The sequence below is a fragment of the Aythya marila genome (genome assembly GCF_965140915.1).
Source record: "Aythya marila genome assembly, chromosome: 1".
Classification (NCBI taxonomy): Eukaryota; Metazoa; Chordata; class Aves; order Anseriformes; family Anatidae; genus Aythya; species Aythya marila.
This window is the reverse complement of record NC_139042.1, coordinates 200,731,545-200,758,438: the sequence shown is the minus strand read 5'-3', so window position 1 is coordinate 200,758,438 and position 26,894 is coordinate 200,731,545. Positions and strand designations below refer to the sequence as shown.

Genomic DNA, 26,894 nt, shown 5'->3' with positions numbered 1-26,894 from the left:
TGCATCATTTGAACAATGAGACAAGGGCAGCCAATTTCTCTTTCCTTTCAAATGCTGAAGTAGCCAGGTTTGCTCTCTGGTTCTCAAGCTTTTTCACAATGCAGAGGAAGTCTAAAGTCAAACAGAAAATCCCTCCATTAAAAACAAAATAAATTTAAAAAATGGAAATATTTGTATTAATAAGAATTCCTTCATTAGAGAAAACTAATACTCAAAGCCAGAACTTCCTAGAAACAGCCCTTTCAGTCTTTCTTATCTCACCTCACACTTCCAGCTTCATGCCCCAGGGGCTGAGGTATGTGCTTTTCCTGATTTATATTGTAGGAAACTGTGAGACCAGTGAGCTCTTCACTGTTGTTGGATAATGCTCATATTTTACCTATTTGATCCCTTCAGCTCCTGATTTCTGAGATCAACCCTCTTACCCCTCGCAACCCTGATGTGCAGGTTTCTAGCCCAGCCTGATAGTGCTTTGCTGATTTGTCCACCAGAGGCTGCATCATGGCTTGAACTGCAGTGAAGCATCAGGTGAACTCCATGCACTTCTGGAAGGAACCGCCTGCTAGCTCTGAAGAGCTTTGATGGCATTTTTTGCTTAAATCCACTGCTGATGAGTTCATCAATAAGACTTTTGATAAAAAGCAATTAAACTGTCAAGCAGTAAACAATCCAGAGCTACTCCAGCCTGCACTCCAAGAGACAGAAAAGAAAAAACATTGACGTTTTGCCAAATGGCAAAGAAGTGAAAGCCATATTTCAAAGGGTGTTATTTTTCAAGCTCCTAAAACAAGAAGAAAGGTTCCTACACTTATTAACAGCGGGGGATGCAGGGGTGAATAAATGAGAGGATTTATCTGTACACACAGATGGTACCAGCAAGAAAGAAAGGGTAACATGAATACATTACTAGCAGTATATGACTAATGTCTTTGTAAATCCACCATTTGTTTGTTCTTCCATTAATTTATTTGTTTACCTGAAGGCTAACACCTGCAGCCCCAGCGCAGTGGGGGTCTGGCGGGTACCTGGCAGAGTCAGCTGCGATATAAGGTTGCAGGTGTTGCTCTGCTGGCCACAGCATCAGAAATCCAGACAGATTGGCTCTTGGTTTGTTGTTTACGAGTTTAGGAGCCTTAAATTCAGAGGTTTTGTTTGGTGCTTATCTTTAATCAAAGAGTTTATTCGAAACTTTGCATGCTCAGCTTTCCTGATAATACTGCAACAGAGTCAGCTCCTTCAGAAAAAGGTTGATCCCATCATTCCTCCTTTCCTGCAGCAGTTATTGTTTTCTTTTTGTTTGTCAGTTTGGTTCTTTCCTGATGAATTTGTTGGTAAAATGGATTAACGTAAAGTCAGGGTGTACTACTAATTCTGAGATGCCTCCTTAACTCTCCCTGGGTTACATCTGTAAATTAGAAATTACAGAAATATAGAAATTCCATAGTGGCAAGGATTGACGCCAGCCCTTGAAGAGAGCCTCATTAATTACCAGGACATTGTTAGAGTGGCCCCTCCTTCTCCTCTAATAAAGACTGCGAGGTCTTTTGGGGTCTGTGCAGTGCACTGAGCCAACAGTGCACACACACATGCAGCCCAACTAACCAGGTAGCTCCTCTGTGTGCACAAAACCACTTGCATTCGCAAAATTGTTTGAATCCAGCCCTAACCTGGGATGTTCAGTATGACTTTACTGGATACTTGAAATGATTAAATGCCAAACTGGGAAGAAAAAGGAGACAAAATTCCCAAATCCATCCAGAATTAAAAAAAAAAAAAAAAAAAAAAAAAAAAAAAAAGAGAGAGAGAGAAGAAAAAAAAAGAGAAAAATAATAATTAAAAAAAAAAAGTGTAACAATGGGTGCTGAGTCTGTTTTGAATATCTGTCTCTGTTCCTTCATTCATCTCCATTAGAGTTATGCAGACTTTCTATAGCTGATCCCAGACCAGAGGACCTTGGGATTTTGTTGTAGACTCCAGCACCAAGCTAGGTTGCCTGACAGATTTGCTTCATCTGCACGATCTATACCTGACATCTCCTAAATGAAATGCTACATCCAAAAGCTTTTATCTCAGGAAAACCTGGAACCAAAGTGCAGTCTGTGTGCCCCCATGGGAATTGAAAATATCTCCTGTTTTATATGATCAAACTGTGTTCTGCTGCCCGTCTTCAACACGTTGGGTTTGGATGGTGATGAATCTTCCTCAGTAGGGTAAGGCTTGTGGAACAGGACATTGCTGTATGGCCTGCTTGTTTCATTGGGACTAATCTGAGAGTTTCTGTCTTTATTTCCTGCAGTGAGAAAATGGAAATAATGTTTCTTCCGGCCTTCTTCACGCCAATAGTCAGTGAAGTGTAATAAAGGAACATTATTTCCATTTTCTCATTGCAGAAAATAGCCTCAGGTAAAAGTTGTAGCAGAAGTGAAAAGTATTGATATTTATACCTTTTTTCAGGTGTTTGTTTTCTTTTTAAAATAAATGTGTCTTTTGAAATTGTTTCCTGCACCCCCAGAGCCAAGCAGGACATGTGCTCAGGGTGCCCATGTGTGATGTAGGCACCCAGCTTAGATCCTTCCCCAGGCACTGCACTTTTCCATGCCCCTTGATGAGCCAGAATCAGTGCTTGGAGATGGAGATGCAAGAGGTGGAGCAGCACATACTTGGAACATGGTCCCAGCAGATGTCCATGTAGAAGATACAAATGTGGCTGCTTTGCTGACTTTTTCCCAGGTCCAAGTCCCTGGGTGATGCTAACGGTGCTCTGGTTTGCAGCATGACACTTGAGCTGTTCCCAGGGTTATATGATTTTCAGGTAACTGCACTTGGCTACTCCTTTGAGTTTTTCTTCTCTGAAAACCTTTTGGCCTCTGAACCAAGATCAAAATCAGCAGGGGAAAGAGGTTCCTTGTGCTGACATTTGGGACAGTGTGTCCAGCCACATGAGCCAGTGCCAGCCTCAAGACAGGATCAGTCGTCCTCCACTAATAAGAAAGTCCTCCTGCCCTCTCTTTCTGCTCAGAAAATTTTGTCTTAAATTTCCTTCAGACAAAGACTTAATTCTGCTCTTGTTGCCTGCAGTTTCAGTTGTGCCTTCTGTGCACTGCTCAAAATTGCAGAGCTGGTGCTGTCGTTAAGGAAAAAGAAATGTATCCCAGAATAACAAAAGCTGGAACAAACAAATTGTGGCAGTGTTTTGTGAGTGCCCAGGTCTATTCAGAGCAGGACGCCAAGTCCCGGCTCAGTGGAGCAGAGGGGACTGGACTCAAGACCAGCTATAGACAAGCGGGACACATCTCCACCATGAGTTAAGAGCTCAGATGCTCTCCCACAGCTGCCCTTGCTGTTTTGCTCCTGACATGTCAGTCCCTGGGCACTGTACGGGGAACAGCATTCCCAATGACATTACATTTGAGTTAACCCTATTTTGGAGGAGAAGAGCCATATGGCCACGAGCTCCACATGGGAAGTGGTACCCGTGGTTTCGGGTACTGTGTTGCAGAGCATCCTTGGGAGGTGGGACCCAGCCATGATGCTTTTCCCTAGGAGGGAGACATTATTTGTGAGTGCAAACATGTAATTCAAATCCCAAATTCCATAACATAGAGTATCCAAAGAAACATATAGGAGCATGCATACTTCAACTCGTACCTTGTACCCAGGGGTGCCATTGACACTGTGAGTAAGCAAGTGGCTGTAAACTCACTGATGGCTCCTCTTGAGTCCTTGGATTAAGCTCCAGTTTGCAATGCATCATTTAAGAGGTTGAAAATATTTTCCGTGTGTTGAAAGAAAATTATAAACAGATTGAGCCTGGGTACACTAGATCCGCTGAACCCAATTTTACCAAGAAAAGTTTTTGGTTAAAGAATGAAGCATAAGGAGAGGGAGTTGGGATGGAGGACAATCTTGTCACTTTAATGGAAAAATGCATACAGAGGCATATTCTCTGTGAACAGGCAAGGAGAGAGACCTTGTGCAGGAAAGCACCTGGTGTAAATCAGTGCCTGCTAAAGCAGTCCATCACTTGAATATAACCAAAGCAACTGTATGAAATTGTGCAGCAGCACGCATGGCGTTTTCTTGGGGATATGTGCTGTGTTCAAGCGTATTAATTACTGCGTGGGCTCAATTTTCAGTGCAATCAATCCATGGGAAACAAAAGGGCTGCAGGGGAAATATAAAAAGACAGCCAGCTAATAAGAGCCAGATTCAGTAAAACTATCTGCCTACTCTGAATGGTGAGGTAGAGGTTGTGCTTGTTCTCCCTTGGCAAGGCACATGACGTTGTGGTGGGGCATGTAAAGGGTGTAGGGTTGAGAGGGGCTTGGAGCAATGTCCTGTGCATATATATATAAATATATACATAGTTATGTACACAAGGCACAGATCCTCTTGTGGGAAGCTAGGTAAGAAAGGATTGTAATTCAAGGTCTTCTGCAGAGTGTTCAGGGTGTGCTCTCAGTGTTGTGTGATGGCACTTCTGCCGGAGCATCCTCTACCTGCAGTCTCTTTCCCTGCCCTGCTATGAATCATGGGCTCATGGATTCAGTAGGTTACCAGGGGCTTTCCCTGCCCTGCTGTCATCCTGGTATGGCTACACCAGCCCCTCTCTGCTAGCAGCAGGCATCAAGCCACACTGATACAACCATGGGGCTCCTGGGTGAACTTCACGTTTACTGCAGAACTTCAGTGTAATGCCAGTATTTTAGTAGACCATTTGGTCTGTTTGCCTAGCACTTAATAGGGGGATTATCTTTTTTTTTTTTTTTTTTTTTTTTTTTTTTTTTTTTTTTTTTTTTTCCCAGATTGCTTTTCAATTTTGAAGTTGAATGTGCTCATTTTTAGTGGTAGCTTTCTCATGCATTCAGGCTCCAAACTTCCCTAGGAAGTGACTTCATGGCATTATTCATGCAGATTATTGCCTGGAGTGGCTGCTGCTGAATTACCTAGTGTTCATATAATGGCAAACTCGCAGTCCATATGTATTTAATGACTGTAATCATTTATTATTTTCCCTTTATTAGGTTTGTTTTTAAAGAAAGTTTTACAGTGCTATTTATGATATGCTAAGTGGTGCAACTTGCTGAAAAAACATATCACATTCATTTTATTTTTTAATAGGCTTTGCTTGTTAAAATGGAAATCTTTTATTTATCCTAATAGGGCAGTTTTTTGCTGACAGTTTTATTATTTCAATTACTCAGACATTTATTTCCTCTTTTGTTTCCCCCAGTATTCCTCCAGGGAGTTTTAATGTGTCCATTCTTTATTTAAGATTGGGTTCAGAATGTGTTATTTCTAGCAGGGCAGAGGAAAAGCATAATATAGCAGACATTAAATAGTGAGATGTCAAGGTTTTATTTTCTTTCCTCCTTGAGTAGTGGAATCCTTTCCCCTTCTGTGTCATCTGGTGATTAATTGCGTTCATAATCTGTGCTCCTTCATCAATAACCGTCTGCTATCAATGCCAGGCAGAGAGAGGCTGTGCTCAAGTAAAACGCATTTGAAAAAGGGTTTGTGGCTGCTGATAAACGAACGTACATTTATGGGTAAATACTTATTTACTAATTCACTAATGCTCTATAGGCAGTGAGTACTTTTCACTCACCTAGGGGGAAAGCAGGGTGGGACCTTGCCTCCAACCCAAGCCTTGGTCAGCATATCATAACCTGACCCCCAAGAGCTCATACTGGTGGGGAATGTCACAGCCTCCACTGGGCCAGGTGTCAGTGGGCAAGAGCAGATTAAATTCACCTCTACTACCTATTCGCCTGTGCTATGTGAATTCAGTGTTTGCTCCCCTTGGCTTTTACTGAGCTAGAGAGTTATGACTTTCATTTGCAAGTCCTAGGAAATCTTTGACCACTCTCTGGTGGAAGGTGGTTTTATTTTCCTTTGTAGCATGGTTATCTCTGGTTTAGTTCTGTTATGTCTTTTATTTGCTCCTTGCTATTCTTCTGGTCCAGTCCTCAGACCACAACCAAATACTTGCTGGGAAATTTGGAGAGTTCCTGCAGCTCTAAGTGGATGTGTGCTTCTCCTGACAAGTTACTGCTTGGCCTTGGCCATTGTTTAGAGAGGTATAAAGCATCTTCAAAAGCACATCCTCATACCTCTGTATCCTGTTATGTTTTCCAGAGTGTCTGGGGGAGAGCTTTTCGACCGCATCGTTGAGAAGGGGTTCTACACCGAGAAGGATGCAAGCACCCTGATCCGGCAGGTCCTGGATGCCGTCTACTACCTGCACCGAATGGGCATTGTCCACAGGGACCTCAAGGTATGGCCAAGCAGCTTGACTAGGCAGTGTTAATGAATTTTGCATAATTATGCAAGTTTAAGGCATCTAAGTCCAACCTCCCCTGGGACTGGCTTTCAGTAATGATTTGCCATAAGAGGGATGTTCTAAAGTCTATGCATCCTTCCATTGTAATTGGTTTTAATGAGGACTCTTGCAATCAATGCTGTTATAGTCAATGGGCATTTTGCATGTATGATGTGGAGAAAAAGGCATTCATTAAAACCCAAAACATTACATTAAGACAAGACACTCAGCTGGGATGTGTTTACTGTTGCACGCTATCTTGTAGATTTGCTGTGCTATGTTTATTTTACTTAAAAATAATTAATAGCTAGAAATTGTGTGTGAAAGTTGAACACTTTCCTATCGTACTATTTAGTCCAATGTTTCTGGAGACACTTTTCACAGCAAGGATTCTTCCAAGGAGCATTTTGTGACAGTGTGATTTTAAGATAATCGTCCTTTCAGTTATGCCATGTTATCACATCAGAAACCCTCAGCTTTGCTGGTAAAACCATCACCAGCAACAAACAAACAAACAACATACAAACAAGCAAAGATTATTTCTGTTTTGTTTTCTCTTTATATCTCAAAATGTCATTAAGATAAACAGAAAGGCCTGGATTTCATAATACACAGACTTCCTGGTTTTAGCCATCTTAACTAGTAAATTAACAGTAGGCATTTGTAAAAGATACACATGTCAAAAGAAAGCTAAAAATTAAACTAAAAATTCTGTGAATAAAACAACACCACTGCTTGTGCTTTGGAGGATGCTAGAACCAGGAGTTGCCTTGAATGTTGATGCTGTAGTCTTGAATTGTCCTCACATAATGACAGTGGAATTTAGCAAAATAGGTCAAATTATATAAAGGCTGAATGAATATTAAAGTTGTCATGAGCCACAAAGAAGTCTTTCTTTTTAAAAATATTTAAATACAATTTTAATTAAATTTATTTTAAAGTTATTATTTTATTTCCTATTGCAGTCTGGTATTAAACTGCAAGTTGGCAGTTTTGGCACATCCTCTTAGTGAAATCTGGAGTGCCTGGAACGTGACCTCATCATTTTGCCTTAAGATAGATGAAAAATCATAGTGATGAGAGACATTATTTATTTGCTTTTTTATCTCCTCCAGAACTAGTGCTGATAAGAAATGCTGCTTGGGGTAAAATAACAAATCCTGGGCTTGTTCCAAACTGTGATGCAGCAGGGCCAAAGCAGAGCCCGTTACCACTGTGGCCATCAGCAGCACAGCTCTCTAAGGTGAAGCAGAGCCCAAGCCAGACAGCCCTGGCCTTAATTTGGGAAAAATTCAATGCATGTTTTTCCCTCTGCTGATGTGAATCATGGGCCATGCATTTTAAAGAAAAATGCATGGAGGAAAATAATGTTCCCCAAATCAGTGTTTCTGCTTTGGCACTGTGCAGTTTAGTCCTAAAAGTCCCAAATAATGTTTAGGAGGTTTTTGTTTGGTTGGTTTGTTTTATATTTTTCTTGGTTGGTTCCTTGGTTGGTTGGTTGTTTCGAGGAGACACTAGTTACTCTTCTTCAGTCTCCTACAGCCATCAAGTGCTGCCCATATTTCCCATTCATTTCCAGCTTTTGCTCTGAAGGACATTAAAACATTCTCTTTTTACTAGAGTTCCGCAGTGCTTCAGCATTGAAGTGTTGTTTAGTTATTTAACGTCCAACTTTCTCTCAAATTCATTTTGCAAGAAGTAACTTCAGACCTCTTTCTGCCGTGGGAGACTTTGGTGGAAGGTCTAGTCTTAATTCAGATGTTCCTCTGTATGAACTCTACTCTTCCTATCTGTCTTTTAAGGGGATGCTGTAGCTCTTGGAATCACAGAGTCATAGAGTCAGAGAATGGTATCTCTTATTTTAAAACAGATTAATCTTATTAAAAGTTCCCATAATAAAACATAAAATATTTGGAAATGGAAAGTGGATTAATTTGCAAATTGCTTCAAGAGTTTATTTAGGGACATGATGAATTTAGATCAAACGAATATCATTCTCCAGCAGTATTTTGGGGCAAAGGCTAGCTCTTTTCTTTTTCTTTCTGTTTGTTTGCAAGTGTTTGTCAGTAGCATATCTGTTGTTAAAATGACTCATAAAATATGCTATATGAGGAACACCTGCTGTGAAATTTCTGTTAACGCAAACATTCCATGATGGCAAAAATAGGAATGGAATAAGGCTTTTTGTGGTTTCAAAATTTCAAGATAAGTGCAGGTTTCAAACTGTGATCTCCCCAAATGAAACTCTGGGAAAGAATCCACTCTGTAAAAATACAATCCTTGAAATATCCGTAACAATTATTTATTGCAATTATGTGTTATTCATACACCAAAATAGTACTTGCTGTAGTTAGGAGAAGCAAATCTGTGCTCTAATCTCAATAAAGTAGCAGAAGCTAACAAGAGATGGCAGCAGATGAAGTCCAGTGAAGTCCAGCATTGGCAAAAGGAGTGAAAAGCTGGAGCAGTTCTGCTTGGTACAAAGCCATCTTGTTAATGCTTTTGGAATTAACCAGCTCATTTTATAAAAAGTGGAATTGATTTAAACAGGTATTAAAAGAGATTTAAGTTTCAAATGGGTGGGTTTCTGGGCTTTGGTAAACATGAGTATATGGGGAACCTGAGATGAGTCAGTGGAAATAATTAGGAAATAGTTGTTTTTCCCTTAATACCAACTCTACCAGCCCTTCAGCTGATCAATACCAGAGACATTGATTTTCTGTTTAGTTCTACAATTTGGAATTGCTGCCTGCGTTTTGAAACTGGTAAGGTTTTCACTGGCTGGAGGCATCAGGGAGAGCACAAAGAGAAAAACTTTTAGTGGAGGGCTCAAGGGATGGCATGAGTTTGGAAAAGGGCTGCTGGTTGATCAGGAAGGCATATAAAGGCCAGTTAATGCACTGGACTTATGAAGTATAAGAAAAAAACATTAATGCTATCACTCTATAATTATTTTTATTTCTACGAGCAGTTATTTCCCTTTTTGCCTCAGTCCCAGCTGGTTCACAGCTGTGGCTGCAGCTTTCCCTTAGCTTGTAAATCCTCCATCGTCATCATGTCACATGGATGAAGCCATCACTATGTGGCTTTATGCTGTGACCAGGGAGTCAGAAAGTGCTTTAACCTCTGCTTGAGGTTGAACAGGAACCTCAGAGTAGGTTGGGGGCCATGTCTGCCCCCTTCATTTCATACCCCTTTTTCCAGAGAAGGAGGTTATGGTGAGGGAGAAGGGAAGACAGATGCCAACGCTGCTGCAACATGATTGCTCCTCCTCATACATCCAAGCTTGGATGTGTCCCAAGGAATTTAATGGTGTTGCATGGCCCCAGCTGCTTGTTGCCATTTTCTGGAAACTCACAGCTGAAGCACACAACGGGCTGATAGACAAAATGCATGTGCGTAGGTGTTTGTACCAGCTTCTAGGCAAGAAGTCCACACCAGGGTTATGTTGAAGCATTGGGTATCCATCATTTTTATCGATAAAGACTCGATAAAAATGATGGATACCATGCAGTGTGATGCCTTGCTGTTACTGCCAGGCTGTCAGGGTGCCAGCAGAGGCTGAACATTTTTGCAAGTCCATATGTTAAGCAGGGGAAAAGCCCCCAAAATTGTGCTCTCGCAGCACCTAGTGAGAGGTTTGCTGTAGGATATTCACAATGTATGGATGGAGAACTAGCACATTGGTACGTGGATGTTGGTTGGGCCTTCCAGCTTACTGATACTGATGTAAACCACCAGGTCTTTGTGGAGTGAGTCTTATTTTATCTCAGCATAAACAAGTCACTGTGCTCAGTTCTGCTGTATTTTTTCCTAATCAGCTCTAGCTAAAACATCCTTGCACAACTACGTTAACTCTAAAGGCATTTCCTCTTTCATAACCGTTGATTTCCAATGGAAAAAATGTAAAAATTGTCTTCACATCTACTGTTTTCCTTTTTATTTTCTTTCTTTTTTCTTTTATGTTCTCTTTCCTTTTCTTTCTTTTTTATTTTCTTTTCCCTCTTTCATTTCTTTTCTTTTTCCTTTTTTTTTCTTTTCTTCTGGCATGTTGGACACACCTTCTGAGTAAGAGATAAGGATTTGTTCATATTTGGGGTGCCAAAGGAGGAGTTCATGATGACAGACAAGTTACTCAAAGCTCAAGGTTTCGGCTTCTCCCATAAGTCACCACACAGGAATCTGGAGAGGTTCTCCATATGGATTGTACGAGCAAATCTGTAGGATTTAGGCAGACTGAATGATGTTAGTGTATGTTATAATTAAGGATTGTATTAAATATGAAGCATTAGCCAACAAGTGCTGTTACTGGATTTATACATTCAAACCCCACTTTGCTTATTCTTCTTTCTAGCCTGAGAACCTGCTTTACTACAGCCAGGATGAAGAGTCAAAAATCATGATCAGTGACTTTGGATTGTCAAAGATGGAGGGCAAAGGAGATGTGATGTCCACAGCCTGCGGGACTCCTGGCTATGTTGGTAAGAGGTTTGGTTATACTGTCCATCCACTCCTCCCAGCTACAATACAGAAGCATGGTGAAAATCAAGGTGGTTACAAACAAACAAAAAAACTTCTTTGCTAGTGCCAATATGTAGTGCACAGGAGATTTTACAGGTGTTTTCTAGATCTAGAGATTTCAGAAGTTGCTGGTGTTGTGTCCTGTGTACTCTTCTCTCTTGAGTCCCAATTTTGCAGTCCAGCTCAGGGTTTGTGGGATTAGCTTTCATTTCTTTACAAAAGGATTTTTCTTAAAGCCTCTGCCTGTACCTAAATTAAAAACATGTGAAGAATGTAGTCAAATACCTCGATTCTGCAAACACCTATAAAACCCAGACGCTTCCCATAATGTAGCATATAATTTTAATCACAAAGAATAGTGTGTCGCAGATTCCCCTGACAGAAGACAGTAAAACGAAAGAGCTACAATTATTCAGACATGTTTAGCCCCACTAAGTTACTGTCTCTTTGATATAATATTTAAAAGCTTTTTAGACCCATGAACCTTTCTTGGTGGTATCAATTTATTTCCAATCACATATATAGTTCAATATTTTGTCCATTCAGAAGTGATTGTACCAGGCTACTGATTAGGAGCACACTTACCAGCATCCTAATATGCAACTGAATATGAAAAATATGTGGCAGGTGATGACAGGGTCTGTTTGAGGAAACACTGAAAGGTTCACTTCATGCACTGGACATCCAGCAAGCCAGTGTTTCTTACAATACCTAGACAGCCAGTGAGGGGGTAAAATTAATCTTAGAATCACAGAATAGTTTGGGTTGGAAGGGACTTAAAGATCATCTAACTCCAACCCCCCTGCCATGGGAAGGGACAGGGACATTAATCTCTGGGATTTATCCACGGTTAAATACATGAAAGTAAAACAATTCCTTCCCAAAGGATTTTTTTATTTATTTTTTTCTTTCCAGTAGGAAAGACCTTATGTTTTCTAAGCATCAGAGAGAGTCTCCTTTTGGTTTGCAGCTACCACCTCACATCCATTTTCATACCTCCAATGATATCCTTGTATGAGAACCCAAACAGATTATGTGGTTATGACACGGAGATCCAGATTTGTCCCAGGAACATCTTTTTTCCAGCAATTATCTTTATGCTGCACAGGCACACTTTGTCCTGATAACGTCAGAAAAAATGTTTCCCATTGTGAAGCCATCAGGCCGAAGTTTTTTTATTTTAAGATATATGAGTCAGGATGCACTCTGTACATAACTGTCTTGTGTAATGACATTGGACTGGAAATCTTCTTACAAAGGCCTAGCAGGAACAGAGCTTAGACAGCAATTTTCATCATTTTTACTGTCAGCTCTTTTCTCTTTAATTAACATGTTTTATTTTGCTCTGAAATGGGCACTGACTAAAATAAGTCTGCGAGACTCATGGAAGTTAAGACGATATTTGTTGAAGCACTGATGAAAATGAGGGAGTGTGATTCTGCTCTGGCACTGTGTGATCTCATATGGCTTCTCAGTATATCCATTTATATAAGAAAACTTGCTGCTTTGGAAAGGAAACTCTCAGAGCACGTGACATGAATTGTAGCACTTGGAGAGATGTTTGAGAGCTTTCATTACTCATGATCTGGATGCTGATATGTACACAAGTGCCTCCAGGTCCCGCATTACCTTACTGAGCACAGAATTCACTCATCACAGTGCAAGAGGTCATGGCCACTTATTTCAGAAGTGCTGACAGGAGTTTTTCTCCTCTCACAAAGAAAACCTCTTAAAATATTTGTTCTATTCCTTTTCCTTTTTCCACAGGAGACAGCTCCTCTTACTGCTGCTTTTTTTTTTTTTTAAAGTAATTAGTTGCCCAGACAACATTTTCCAAGCACCGAAAATTTTTGTCAGTCACTACTATGATGCCCACAAATGGGCCTCTGTTACTGTTACACCTGATTACACATCTTCTGCATACAGTCTGCAATTTGTCTGCAACTGAAAGCATTCATGCCTTCCAGCCTCACTCCAATTTGCTGCACTTGCTTAATGACCTCAAATAAATGCAACAGACTTTCCCCCTAATGGCACAACAAAAATACAGTCAAACCCCACACCTTTCTACCAACTCGTTTTGTTGAGGGTGTGGTTTTTTTTTTTTTTGTTTGTTTGTTTGTTTTTTCCAAGATATTCCACCTAGCTTTGAAGTAACACTCAAGGATCCACAGCTTACAACATAATTCCTAACATTTTTCTTTAAAGATATGTAGGACATTCCATTTTCTAAGATTTAGTGAGAAATTACTTATTTTGGTCAGTTTAATTTGCTTTTAAAATCCTGATGGGGAAAAAAAAGATAGGCATATATCACATGCCAAAGGCACCAGGACTCAGTTAAGAAGTCATTAACATCTACTACTCTTTATACTTCTCCTCCTGAAATGGATCTCGTCAGATCCTGCTGTGCAAAATGCTGCTCAAGCTTCTGACTTTGTAGCAGACTTGATTCTAACTCAGGTCTGCTGCCCTTCACATTTGCAAGCATGCAAGGCCCGCTGCCATTTCTGTCTAATCTTCCTGAATAAGATATACTTTCAACTCCCTGCATTTCAATTTTTAACTCAGCTTTTCTTAGTTTTAGCTCTAAAGAATGGTGGTATCTGAGACACTAAATTCCTGTCTATGTGGTTCAGAAATTCACCAAATAAGGAAGGGTGTAATTATAATTAAGCTTCTTAAGAAATATCAGTTTTCCTTCTGAAAATTGAATTGTATCTTATTGAATTGGAGGATGTCTAAAATGTGCATAACCAGTAATGCATGAGCACATTGGCCTGGCTTTTAAGGCTCTGCCTTACAGATTAAATTACTGTCAAGAGTTCAGAGACTTTATTCTTTTAGGAGACTTGTTGAAGATTATTGTCCTATCCTGAAAATACAATAATTTAACCCAATTAGACATGGTTGGATCATGTTTATCATTTTTATTAAGATATAAATCTAAATGTTTACTTTTGGTCTGATAATACAACCTTTTCTAATAAGAAGGTCTTCCATTTTCTTACCTGCTTAACACTCTTATGTCCTTCCATTTCTTATGGGGGGAGTCCAGGTGATGAGCTGGGACTAGACACCCAACTTTTAGATAACAACCTAAACTAGGTAAAATAAGGTAGCTTCTGTGATGCATCTTATTGCAAATTATGTGTGGATTGGCTTGCATGCTTCTCACCTCTTCTAGAATGGAGTAGAAGTGGTGTTTTCCAAAGCCCCTGAGTGATCTGTGTGATTATGGGCAAGACCTGTATAAGCCATTAGTGATATGCCATTTTAAACATCACAGATTTGGGCTGCTTGGCTTGAGACCATTTAAAAGAGATTGACTTTGATGGAGGAAGTTTTCAAAACCTGTGTGAAAATGAGTTGTCCTTGAGGTATATCAAGTTGGGCGCTCACTGAGTGACTCTCCAGTCACTCAGCAAATTTCTCTAAAGGGATTTTGGTTATTTGGGAAGTAGGTCTCACTGACTTGCTTTCTGTGAGAGCTGGTCTCTGAAAAGCTTTAGTTACTTTTGCAGATGGAACTTAGACTCACAAGGTACTTAGGAACACTGGAAAGTTTGGAAAATATGTTAGAAACTCTGTCTCAGCATTCTCATCTCCATTTGCAGAGACACTGAATTATTAACTGTGTTTGTGGCTGGCTAATATCTTAATCCTGCTGAGATTTAAAATTTTTGCTCAGGGGTCCAAAGCAACTTTAAGTAAAATTTATTTATATTTCACTGTTATAAGGATTGGGACGGACCCCAAATTTGTGATTGATCTCTGTACACCCCACCTCACTTGCTGTTTTTATTCTCGGTAGTGCCTTTAGGAAAGGTCATCTCACACCTTTTATCTCTGACAGAAATCCAGTAGAAGTTCCAGATCTTATCAAAGCCATTTCTCTTAGCCCTGTGCACGACTGAAGCACTTAAGTAAACAACAGATTTCCATGTTTACTTTTGACTTACTCAGTATCCTTTGAATAAAAGGTTTGAAAATATTCAATAAGCCTTTGGAATATACTTATTAGCAAAAAGCAACCCCAGGAATTGTTTAGGCAGTAACATGAGTAATAAAGTAAAAATAAAGCATGGGAACTGCTCTCATCAAGGCACAGGCTGGTGACAGTGGAGTTGCTCAGCTCCCTGAAATGGACTGTGCTGGTGTGTGGCTGTAGCTGCGTTATGTCCCATGATGGTTCCCTTCAATCTGACTCAGTAACATCGAAAAGGGACAACTGGAGCAAACGAAACCAGCAGGGCTACACCAAAACCCCACTGTCATTAATACACAGCACCAAACTGCAAAGTATTGGTCAACCAGGACAAGCTGAACTCTGTAGGACTGTGTGAGAGAGGGAAAGAAGTGCTTTTCATCTCAGGAGTCAGTGGAAGAGGGGCTCTGGTCTTGTGGTAAAGCTGCTTTGTATGCCTTTTAGCCTGTTTGCACTGTGAAGAAGATGTTGTGCATGGAAGCAGTGGAGTTTGTGCTGCTCTTGCACCATCTTTGGCTCAAGGCGAGAAAGTAGGCCTTGGTGCAACCAGCTGTCTGCTCAGTGGTGTGGGGTTCCTCTCTGTCCAACTTCTCAAGGTGGTACCCTCAAGAATCTTACACTACAGGGCTTACACCAGCTCTGTATGGTGCCCCTTGCAAACCCTGCCTGTTAATCATCCTCTTTCTTGGATTTCATGGCCGTCTTGTACCCGCCTTTCCTTGTGAGACTTGCTTACGTGATGGAAACTGGCACTAAATAGTTACCAGCTGAACTCCCAGCCTTGGCTTGTACAAGGCCCCTTTGTAGGGCAAATTGAGCTGCGTCCCTGCCCAATGTAAGCAAGTCCCTGATTATTTTAACTAGATTTAAATATTTTTATTTTTTATTCATCCTACATTTATGGCAGCATTCTGATTTGTCAGTCCTATGGGGAATCTTCAAAACCAGCACCCTTTGTTGACATGCATCATTCCTTCTGGCATGCAGCTTGTGGGAAGCCATATAAACCACAGAAAAAAATAGCATTAGATTGAGTTCTCGTGAGACAGCAAAATCTACGGGGAGTAGCACCATCATGGGAGTGAAGGACAACTGCTTTTAAGTATGAGGCTGGTATGAAGAGCAGGCACCCTCATGACTCACTTGTACAATTAGTTCAACAGGCTTAAAGTATCAGAGCAATCCCCATCAGTTGAGCTCTTTGCAAGAGCATGGCTTGCTGGTTTTGGCATCTAGCAGCTGCATTTTTAGGGAGCTTATCAGCATAGCTGTGCCCACTGGGGGTAGTGGCGCAGTTCTCTGAAAGGTTTCCAAACTTCTTTATTCTGAACCCTTTCTTAAAACCTCAATTTTAAATAAGCCTTCAAATTTTTCTCTTAATTAAAAAGAAAGAAAGAAAAAAAAAAAAAAAAAAAAAAAAAAGGAAAAAAGCACAAAACCCACCCCTAGCTGTAAATCAGCAGATCATCTGGCCTTGAAGTGGAGTGCCCTCATTATCCAAAGAAAGGTATAACTCACTCAGGATTGGTTTTCCTGTCCTTCCGATTGCTTTGGCTGCTCCAAAAGAATGAAGGTCTTCTTTCTGCTCAGCTGGTGTTTTCCTGGCACCAGAAATGGGAGTTTTGACTTTTCCATTCTCCTTACTGCTGTTTTGCCTCCTCAGTCATCTGTGTTGATCCTCTAACACTGTCAGCTCTTGGATTTTTTTCATTGCATTTCCTGCTTTTGCAGGCACTGATCTACTTTCATTTCTAAGGGCTTCTCTGACTTGTTTTTCAGCTCATTAAATATTTTCATCTTTTCTACATCTCAGACACAGATGATGCTTGGCTATGTTCTGCTTCTGTCATATATTTGCTCTTTGGAATAAAAAACAAAAACAGCCATTTGGCCTCAAAATAGTTATTTAAAGCTTCTGACTTTTTTCATTAAAGTTTACCAAAGGTGAGGTAATAGCCTTACATTTGCCTTGGGCTTCATCCTGTGGTGTCCTTACCTGCCACCATCCACAGCAACAATTGCCTGTTATCAGCGCACTTCACTCCTGTAAGACAGACAGAAATGCTTCAACACAGCTTTGATGTTTAAGAGAGAGAGAATCTTTATATAGTTCACATCCTCTCATCTCAGATTTGTTTTCTGTTATGTTAATGTGGCATATCTGTATAATGTCAGGAGCTCACTTGGATCTGTGGTGTTCAAGAGCCATTTGCATAATATTTTCTTTGGGGGATATGGAATGTATAATGTTTACCAATCTTGAAAATGGTGCAAACAGGAACAGACAGTCAAAGGTAGAAGAGATATGTGAATGAAATTTTGGAAATTTGGAAGAATAGGAGAGTTGGAAGACATATAAACACCTAAACACAGGGGAAAATGAACTCACTTCTTCAGCATGTTTTGTCACAAAATGCAGTCACAAGGGATGGGACAGAAAAAGGAGCCGAGTCTTACAAGCCCAATTTGATGCAAATTTTGGGAAGAAAAAAAGTCTTTTTAGAAGACTTGAATTTTGGTGAATCAGGAAAGAAAGTGAAGTTAAGGGGTGCAAAGATTGTCTGGGAAGGTTGTCCTAATCGACTTTGAGGAACAACTGTTAAATGAGCAACAAGAGAAATATAAATTTGACATGCTAACAGCTTGCCAAGTCACCTGGGAGGCAATAACAAGCCAAATAGGATGGCTCTCCAGTGCTTCATTCTTTTTTCCCCAGTTCTTCAAATTCACTCCCACTGGATTGACTAGCACCAACCTGACAGACAAACCCTCACCCAGCCATTGGGAATAGAACTACATTTGGGTGGCAACAGAAGATGTCTTTTATATTCACACAGCTCCATTCACTATTGTAGTAAGAACATTTTTATCTTTGTCTTGATAAACTACAGCAGTGTTCCAAAGTCCTGGAGGGAGTCAGGGACTTCTTAGGAACTGGGGTGCAGGTTTTTGCCAAGCACCCAGTGCCAGGTCAGGAACCTGAGTGCAGTGGAAAGAAACCTCCTTTACCATGCAGTGGATAGGTGTTGGGGCATTCCCACTTTGCAATACTGTAATAAGATTAACAATATATAACAGAAATATCATTTAAATTTCTTATGCATGCAACGATCCCAGTTTGCTGGATGACTTGAAGACTGAGGTTACATTTACCCTGTGCTGCAGGCTAGGGCAATCCTCACACTTCCAAAGCCTTCTCAATCTGTCTGCCAGCTATATCTTTACCCACATTCCCTTGAATTTTCTGCTTTTTATATAATATCTCCCCATTGTGACTCAACCCTTTCCATCATTCTGCTCCTTGTGGAAATACAACCCAGATGCCCTCGCTCATCTGCCCTGTCTTCCCTTCAGTCCCTTCTTTAAGCTCTTATGCCCAAGCACCAGAAAGCCTTTTCAGTTTCTCATTACTACTTTCTGTTCCATTCCTTGCTGGCACTTTTGACCTTAGTTTTGTTGGCTTGTCTAGCATAGGAAGATAACTCTTTGAAGAGTCCTTACCAGTACCCCAAGGCATATATAACAAATGAATGTGATGCTCGAGTTGTAATACATATATATGCTTCACACGTTTTTTCACTGTGCTTCAAGTAACTGATCTGTGGTTGTTAAGAATACTAGCATAGTAAGGCATAACACTACAGAAATACTTTTGATGGGACTTACCCTCCACTACTTTTTTTTGTGGAGCATTTGAACTCCAGAGATCTCAAGAAATACTGTGTTTTGAAGAGCCCATGTGGTGAGTCTGCTTTAGGAATGCCACAAGCAGTGATTTGTTGCATTATTGTGGACATTTTGCTTTGAAAATGCTAAAGCTTCTTTACATGAAAAAGATTAGAGTCATGGGTTTTTAAATTTTAGGTTTAAGCATTTGCAACTAAAAGGTTCCAACAGGGAAAGCATAATGCTCCAGGCTCCCAAATAAAAATAAAAAGCACTTTCAACTCTCACTGGTTGAAGAAAGGAAAGCAGACTCACAAAGAGTTTCAATAAATGGCCATACTCTCACTTCTAGCAAATTTCAAGCTATGGTGGCAGAAAGCTATGTAGAGGCAGAGAAGGCTTAGTTCTTTGTGCATGTCTCCAACACCTGCTGCTTTTCATTTCTTACTTCCAGAGGCAGGAGGACAAATGATTCCCTCTGACTCTGACACCCAGGAGGCTTCGTTGATCATCAGGTGGTAGCATGGTGATGTCTCTCCTTCTCCTGCAAACCTAGACATCATCTCCCCGACACAGTGTGCTTCCTAAATTGCCTCTTGAAGTCCCTCGTTTGGCAGCACAAAGTGCTGGAGTTGTGAGGCTGTCAGGGTGAATGTGCATCTCAGCACTGCTCCATTTTTCTCAGCTCCATTTTTCTCCAACTCTCCTAAAGTTCCTCTGGCAGGCAGCTGATGGCCCTACTGCCCTCAGACTGCTGTGTATTTTTATGTGCCTGCTTTTCCTTTCTTTACCTGGAGTCAGAAAATAGGGAATTTTCTCATTTTCAGGAATACTTCTCCTTGAGGTTTGAAAACACCATGATTTTTGCAAATATGAGGACTAAATGTGGAAGGCAACAAAAAGCCTTTGGGAGCCTCAGGATTCAGGGAGCACTATCAAGTCCTACTTCTTGGCAACTTTCAAATGTTTGGTCTTGTAATGTGTGCTTGTTTGCCTTCTGTTTTCAGCTCCTGAAGTGTTGGCCCAGAAACCCTACAGCAAAGCTGTGGACTGCTGGTCCATTGGGGTCATCGCATACATCCTGTGAGTATCCATTGGGTTTTCACAGGTGGCTTTGGGACCTAAAACATGCTCTCCCATTATACATTTTCCCACTTAGCTTGCTCAAAGAAAGTTAATCTCTGACAGTTGCAAGCCAGTATAACGTGAACCTTGGATATGTCCCAGTTACGTAAATTTGGGCAGAAGCTGTAGGAAACGAACAAGAACCCTTCAAAATGGCAAAAATCCCTACTACTGCCTAAATTACATGTTGTATAATAGTATGGGCTTCTTCAGGTTGTGATGTCAATGAAGTTGTTCCCTTTTCTGCTCAGGTTATGTTTGATTAGAAACAAGTTTGGCATGTCCACAGAGCACAGCACCATGCCCATGGATGTGTCCTGAAGCGTCACCTCTCTTGAGGTGTCACTGTGTTGGCTTCCTTCCTTGGGGAGGGCCACAGGCAGACAAGAAGACAAGAGCTTTTTACATACCACTGTGAACTATTTCCATCAAAGTATAATGCAAAATATTGAGACTTATACTGAAAATGGAGGTCATTTTCTTTAACACTTCCAACACCTTCAACTTTCAAGTCCCATAGGAGATGATGAGCTGATTCCTGCTCTGTCAATTCCATCGCTTTTCCGTGAAGCTGTTAAGCCTCTGCATTTGTAGCTGAGTTTGCTCCTCTGACAGGACTAATTGCTAGTCAAGAGTGTAGGGTATGGTTGCTTGAGAAAGCTACAGGACCAGGACTTTTGTGCATTTCCCAAAGTGGTAGATGAGTCTCAGAACCCATATATTTAAGGAGATTTAGTGCCTGTCTTCGTTCAGTATCTGCCACTCTTCTTTACAAAGATTTAATAGGACCATAGGATATTTAGGTTAAAAGGGTTCCCGGGAAAATTCTAGTCCTGTCTTTCAGGTCATACCAAGTTGTCCAAGGTTTTATCCAGTTGGTTCTTGAAGTCCTCCTCAGGGACTATACAAGGGCAACCTGTTCCCTGCTTAGACTGTCCTCATGGGGAAGAGGTTTTCCTTATATCCAGGCTTGTCTCCATGAAATGGGACAGCCGGTGCTGTGGATGTGGCTGCACCTTCAGTGTGTGAGCCATAGGAGTGGGTGAGCCCCCTCCTGTTTCAGTGACTGCAGAGGTGTCTTGGCTACTGTTGTGGTGGGGATATCCTGGTACCAGGGGTCATTAGTGCTACCTGGAGAAGAGCACCCCTAATATTTCAGGAAACCATCATCTGAATCCAGCTGAGTATATGAAATCACTGTGGATTGAGAGGGAAATGCAGAACTTCTTCCCCATGAACCTGTAGGAAGGCCTGCTCTAACTTAGGGTACCATCCTGATGGGCTGGTCTGTGCTCAGGGTCAGGTTCCTGAGCTCATGTACGCCATTCAAACAGCAGTTGTGTAGTTGCATCTTCACAGTGCAGCTGATTTTGAAGCAGGAGCAATCCCTACCTTGTGCAGGTCTTCAAGACGAGGTCAGGCTGTCACCATGGGCTGACTCAGGGAACCACACAGCACAAGGATCCTATTCCTTGTGCGCAGGAGAGCACATCTAGCTGTTGACTGCTACAGAAACAAACGCCTTTTCATGCCAGAACTAGCAGTGCTTTCCTTTCTATGTTTTTATTTTTTCCTTTTTACACAACTGTCAGAGTTATACAAGACTGCAGGAAAAAGGCAGCTCCAATGAGGCTCAGCATTAAAGCATTCCTGCTTTGTTCCCTTTCTCCTTATGCAAACATTTCATGGCTTGTCAACATGAATAACTTTTCGATGGTGTAGTAGAACTATTTTTGCCAGGACACACCTCATTGCTGCATTATCCACTCTGTGCAAAGTTCATTCTTTACATTTTCATTTAACCTTGAACATAAACTATATATGACCCAAAATAGCTTTTATATATTAAAATAGGGGCAGGATTTGTTTATTTGCATGTATGCTTATATATTTAAAGCAAAGCCCTGCCCACACACATCAGCCTTGTGACTGCCTTTGCCATTCTGCATGAATATTTGAAAAGTTCTTGAGTACAAAACTTTGAAGGGGGGTGGATTTACCTCGGAGAAACCATCAACAGCTGGATTCAAAAAAACTTTTGCATAACAAAGCAAAAATCAACAGTTCACTGACTTTTTGTCAAAACCCAGTGGGACATACCACAGCAGCAAGGAAGAGAGCAGACATGCCAAGATAACTTAGAGGCTGCTTCACACAATATTCCCTAAGGCTCTTTTAGATGAGGATGGGGTGTGCTGATGCAAGATTGCCATCTTGCACAAGCAAACATGAGCATGGGAGCCCTAGATATTTTCTTGTTGGTTTTGGCTCTTGCTAGCCATGGCAGGACAGCCAGGTAGGGTCGTTCCTTTTGTTTTCAGAGTACTTTGCTGAGTACCAGTTTCAGAGGGAGATAGAAAGGAGGCTGCAGGTGGAAGACAGCGGTATGTTGCCTTGCTTCCAGGCTTGACCACTCCCCAGGTTCAGTTTAATATCAAATTTTCACCATGAAAATATGTCTCCACCTGGCAGCCTGCAGGAGGGATGAACTATTGCATCCTGGTTCCTGGAAATAAACTTGGTTCTGCTTTTTGTCAGGTTTTCAGTCCCATTCAACCATGATTCATGCACCGAAGGTCTTTTCTGCTGGCAGACCTGATATGATTTCATTTGCTGCTTTTATGTGTGAGGAAAATAGGTGAGACAGAGCTAAGCAATATCCCTGCCACCTCCTGGTTCATGAACACACCTTCCAGGGGGGAAAGGTTTCAATCTCATCCATAAACCTGGCGAGGCTGCTCTTTCTGTGAGGTTCACCTCAGCAGTTTCTTGCTCTTTTCCAAATCAGCATGTGCTGGTCTTGTCAGGCAAGGTGTATGCACTTCTCAAATATTAATTCACTATTTGCTTTACAGGGAATTCCCAACCCTGAAGGCTTAAATCAGTTTAGTGAGAATGAGTCCCTATGAATTTCTTTCTGCAGGACAAGGATGCCTTTTGGGAGTTTCTGCACTTCATGTAATAAAGACCTGATTTGTATTATGTGCAGCAAAAATGAATGGCAATAATATGTTTCCTCAGGAGTGTGGTAATGTGTTCACCAGACTGTAACTCGGTCTGCTTGGGTGGGATTGGGTCTGAGATCAAATCACCTTCTGGATTATTTCTGCACACGAGCTACATCTTTCAGCTCCCTGGTACAGCCAGCAGCACTGCAGGACCCACGTCAGCTCCCTTCACATAGGTGCTATGTGCTGTTTTAGTCACTCACAGAGGCCCACCTGGTCTCAAGCTGTCACTGTAGGATAATCCAGCCCCCCATAGACCCGTGACCTACCTTGTCAGGTTGGGTGTCCCATGTGCTCCAGGGACATGGGTGTCCCAGACCTTATCCTGTGCCACTGGGCTCTTCACATGGGTACCTCAACCCAGCCCGTGTGGATGCAGGCAGTCCCTTCACTGGGATGTGCCATTCAGTTGCCTAAAATACACATTTAGAGCCATGCTGGGGTGTCCAGGACAGCCACGTGGATTTGGCAAATGTAACGCACTGCAGGGAGCTTTCTTCTGGAGCAGCAGATGGAGGATAGCAGGGTACCCACGACCATGTTGCACAGCACCAGATGCCTGTGTTTAGGCAACCAAATCACCCCCCTGCTCCATTCCCAACCCCCTGTCTTCTCAGTACATTTCCATTTGCTTTAACTTTCATTTGTGTCACTCTCCAGTCTTGGCTGACTCCATCTCTGATGACGGTACTGTGGTGTTAGAAACCCAACCCACAATTATGTGTCCTAATCTTGAACTGGATCTCCCCCTTACTTCTAGGAACAGCCAGAAGCAATAGATGTGTCCTTATAGAAAATTGTATGTGAGAGGAGCAGTAAAGATAGAGAAGAAGAAGGGTTCTTCCCAATCTGGAAGGAAGCAGCCCTTCCTGGGTGTCTGATACCACAGTGATGGGCACAGGTTTAACAGCTGGCTTGGTTGTCTTGCAAGTGCCACACCAGCAAACCAGATGGAGACCTATTTATGCATAGGGAAATCAGAGCCCATCAACTTGCATCACCTCCCCGCCTCTCCCACGACTCCTCACAGCCACTCTGAACAGACTGTTATCATTTAAGAAGATGGAAACTCAGGGGAATCTGACACAGAAGCCAGGCATATATTAAAGATGTTTTGAGCTATTATTACTGTAAGTGGCTTGAGTGCCTCCAGACACATGCTCGGTCTCACATGAGAGCCTTCAGTTTATGACACTGGAAGAACAAACTGTTTCTTGGGCAGCAAAGCTCTTGACAAATATTTGTTTCTGTAATAGGCAAGGTGAAGTATGTCTTAGGAAAGAATACCTTTGTTTCAGTGCCAGTCTCTAATGCCTCTCGTTAACGACATCCAGATTGCAGAGGCTGCACCAGCAGAGCTTTTATCAAAACCTGTTTTGCATAAGAAGTCATTATTCACAAGAACTAATTATAGCAGCTTGAAATTTCCTGTTATTCCAGTTGCAATATTTCTCAATCTGAAACAGCCTCATTGTTGAACTCAGCTTTCTGCCTATCACAAGATAGTTTTGATATGTGTTCAGCTTCAAAACATAAAACATATGAGCAGGAGACCTCACTGGATTCCCATCAGCTGTGTTTTGGAGCTGCCTGGGTCACATGAGAGGTTGCAAAAGCCTGCAGAGCTAAAATACTGATACCATGTATACCTGATATAATGAAGATTAAGTTAACTGATTAAAAATAATAATAATAATAATAAAAATAAAATAAATGTTCCAAAGCTGGAGAAGAGCCTGGGGCCACAGGATGCTCTGCCTCAGCCCCTTGCCATTCACGCTCAATGCATCCTATCTCTTCTGCGTGAGGCTGAATGCATATTGCCTTGAACTTTCTTCTGATTCTGTTCATTGATAGGACAAGTGAATTACTGTGGGTTTTTTTGTATGTTTGTTTGTTTTGTTTTGTTTTGTTTTTTTCTATTCTTTTTATAAACAGTGGGTATCTGAGGTAATTCTTGGGTCATATTCTTTCCTAGACTATTTTTGCTGCTGATTTTCAAAAACAAGTGCATGAAATCATTTATGAAATGTTTGTATAAGAGGATTAGCCATGGACTGTACAAAGTATTCCAGTAAAAGTTTCTACCTTTGTCCTGAAAACATCTCGCCCTCTCAGTACCACACGCAAGCCTCAGCAGGATAGTGAGTGATAACTTTACTTGTTTGGTACTGCAAGGAGAATTAGCAGAGGGAAAACACACATAGATTGATACATTGGGTTGCTCAGGAAGTCAGAGTTAGACTGGGAAAACAACCCCAAATTATTCCTCATCATTGTTTGCTTCTTGATTTATTTTTTATTCCCCATGCTAATATGTCCTTGTCCACAATTTCATGAGGGTACTAACATCAGCCAGTATGGAAGGCCGTTCCCAAAATAAGAACTACATGGGTTTAACCATATAAATAGAATTTGGATGACTTCCCACACCACACGTCTCAGGTCTTTGAGCACTTACTGAATTCTTTGCTCTAGTCTAACCAAAAAAAAAAAAAAAAAAAAAAAAAAAATTGTAAAACTAACCTCTGTGCCTCCTGCATTGCAAGCTGGACAATGCCCATGAGAATGGGTTATTTAGCCTTTAGCATCACCCCAGTGTGTAATGGGAGCTTGCAAGTGTTTGCTTTCTCTGCAAGAAAGAAGGCATTGCTGGTATTCTTACTGTGCTCTCCTGATGGCTTCTAGAAATGACTTCTGGCAATATCTTTCATTTGTTCATCCACCTGTGTTTATTTTTTTTATCTGCATCCCATTCTCTTTTAAGGCAAGACTGGGAATAGGAGTATGATGGAAGATCTGTTGCTGATATTGTAAGGTTGTTAAATAATTCTAAAAAGCTTTTATTTGGTGAAACTGCTAGAAAATGATGACAACTAATAGCTGCCTGAAGCTCCCCCAGGACTAGGCAGGATTTTTTCACATTGAAGACAGAGAGGATATTTTTGTATTTCTGCATATCTAAATAAAAGCAGCAGAACCTCTGATAGTGAGGTCATTTTTTTCACACAGAAACATCCCAGCAGATGGAAATGAAGTCGGTGGGATTTTGATTCTATATGAATTAAATAAAAACTTGGTATGGACTTTGGAATGTGGCCCAGTCTTTGGAAGTCCAGTAAAATTTCCTCCAGCCATAAATTGTTTGTTGGGCTAATTTACTGGGGCTTTCCCATCCCTTGCTGCAAAGCCAGTGCTGGCTATAGGTTACAGTAAACCTCTGTGTCTTCCCAAACTCTGATTTTAAGGTAAAGGACAACAATATTTTGGCTCCCACTACCTTCATGTGCCAGGATGCTTGAATGTTTTTCCCTTTCACATGCCACATCCTCTGTCCTAGGGAGCTCGGTCTCTTCCTCTAATGCTTTCTACTGTAGGTTCTCTGTGGTTTGCCTCCTAGAGGAACATCTTTGAGACCCCCTTTGTGGGTCATTTGTCCCCCTGTTGTCCCCAGATGAGCTAGGACCAGCCCTTGCCCTGTGCTCAGCCTACTATTGAGCAGGAGGCTGGCTTGGAGGGATTTCCCAGCCCAAGACCAGGGATAGTGGCCAACGCTTCTCGAGCCCTCCCCACTCATCACTGAAGCTGCAGAATTGGGAGCCTGGGGGTAAAACTCAAGGGGTGATCACAGGGCTCATCCTGCCACTGCTAAGGTGCTCGGATACCCAGATGTGTCGATACCCAAGGCACACCGAGGAGCTTGGGAAGCTCTTGGGATGTGTAGGAAAGGGATGAAAGGCTCTGGGAGGACTGGGACTCTTGCTGGGGCACGTTTGTCTCAGCTCTCCCCGCTTGCAGGGTTCCAGCCCCCCAGCTCTGTGCTGCTCAGCAGTTTGCTCCTATGTTTTGCTGCCACAAGCATATATAAATCATCGCTGTCCTAACTTGTGCTCTTGTACCTCTGCCAAGGTAATTAGTACGATGCACATTTTAAGAGAGTTATTTCTCTCTCCGGAGCAGCCTGACAGCACCTCAGCAGGCACAGTGCTGTCTGCTCGCCTTAAAATGCTTTATCAGAGCACTTTGGTTTTCTTGAAGGAAAGTGCTGAGGAAGGCAAGAAATTAATGGAGGGCTGTCAGACTTCTTGTACGGAGCCCCCCAGGAAAGTGGGGCAGAGGAGGAGCAGTTTTCCACCAGCCTGGGCACCTCTGCACCAGCGGCTGTCGTAGTGGTTGCAGCAGCTGGCTCCAGCCTCTCCAACCCATCAGTAACACTCCCAAAATCTTGCGGGTTGTGTAAAAGAAGAGGAAGGTGAAATTCTGA

At 41.7% G+C, this 26,894-nt stretch overlaps 1 protein-coding gene across 4 annotated transcripts in view; it reads left to right on the top strand.

The window, feature by feature from the left end:
* The window catches only part of CAMK1D (calcium/calmodulin dependent protein kinase ID), a 220,275-nt gene that overhangs the window by 168,369 nt on the left and 25,012 nt on the right, over positions 1 to 26,894 (top strand). For all 4 annotated transcript variants that reach the window (XM_082751604.1, XM_082751603.1, XM_082751602.1 and 1 more), the window contains exons 4-6: positions 6,139 to 6,277; positions 10,677 to 10,803; positions 19,505 to 19,580. In XM_082751604.1, the coding sequence (XP_082607730.1) occupies positions 6,139 to 6,277; positions 10,677 to 10,803; positions 19,505 to 19,580 (342 nt within the window). The remainder of the gene's footprint in view (positions 1 to 6,138; positions 6,278 to 10,676; positions 10,804 to 19,504; positions 19,581 to 26,894) is intronic.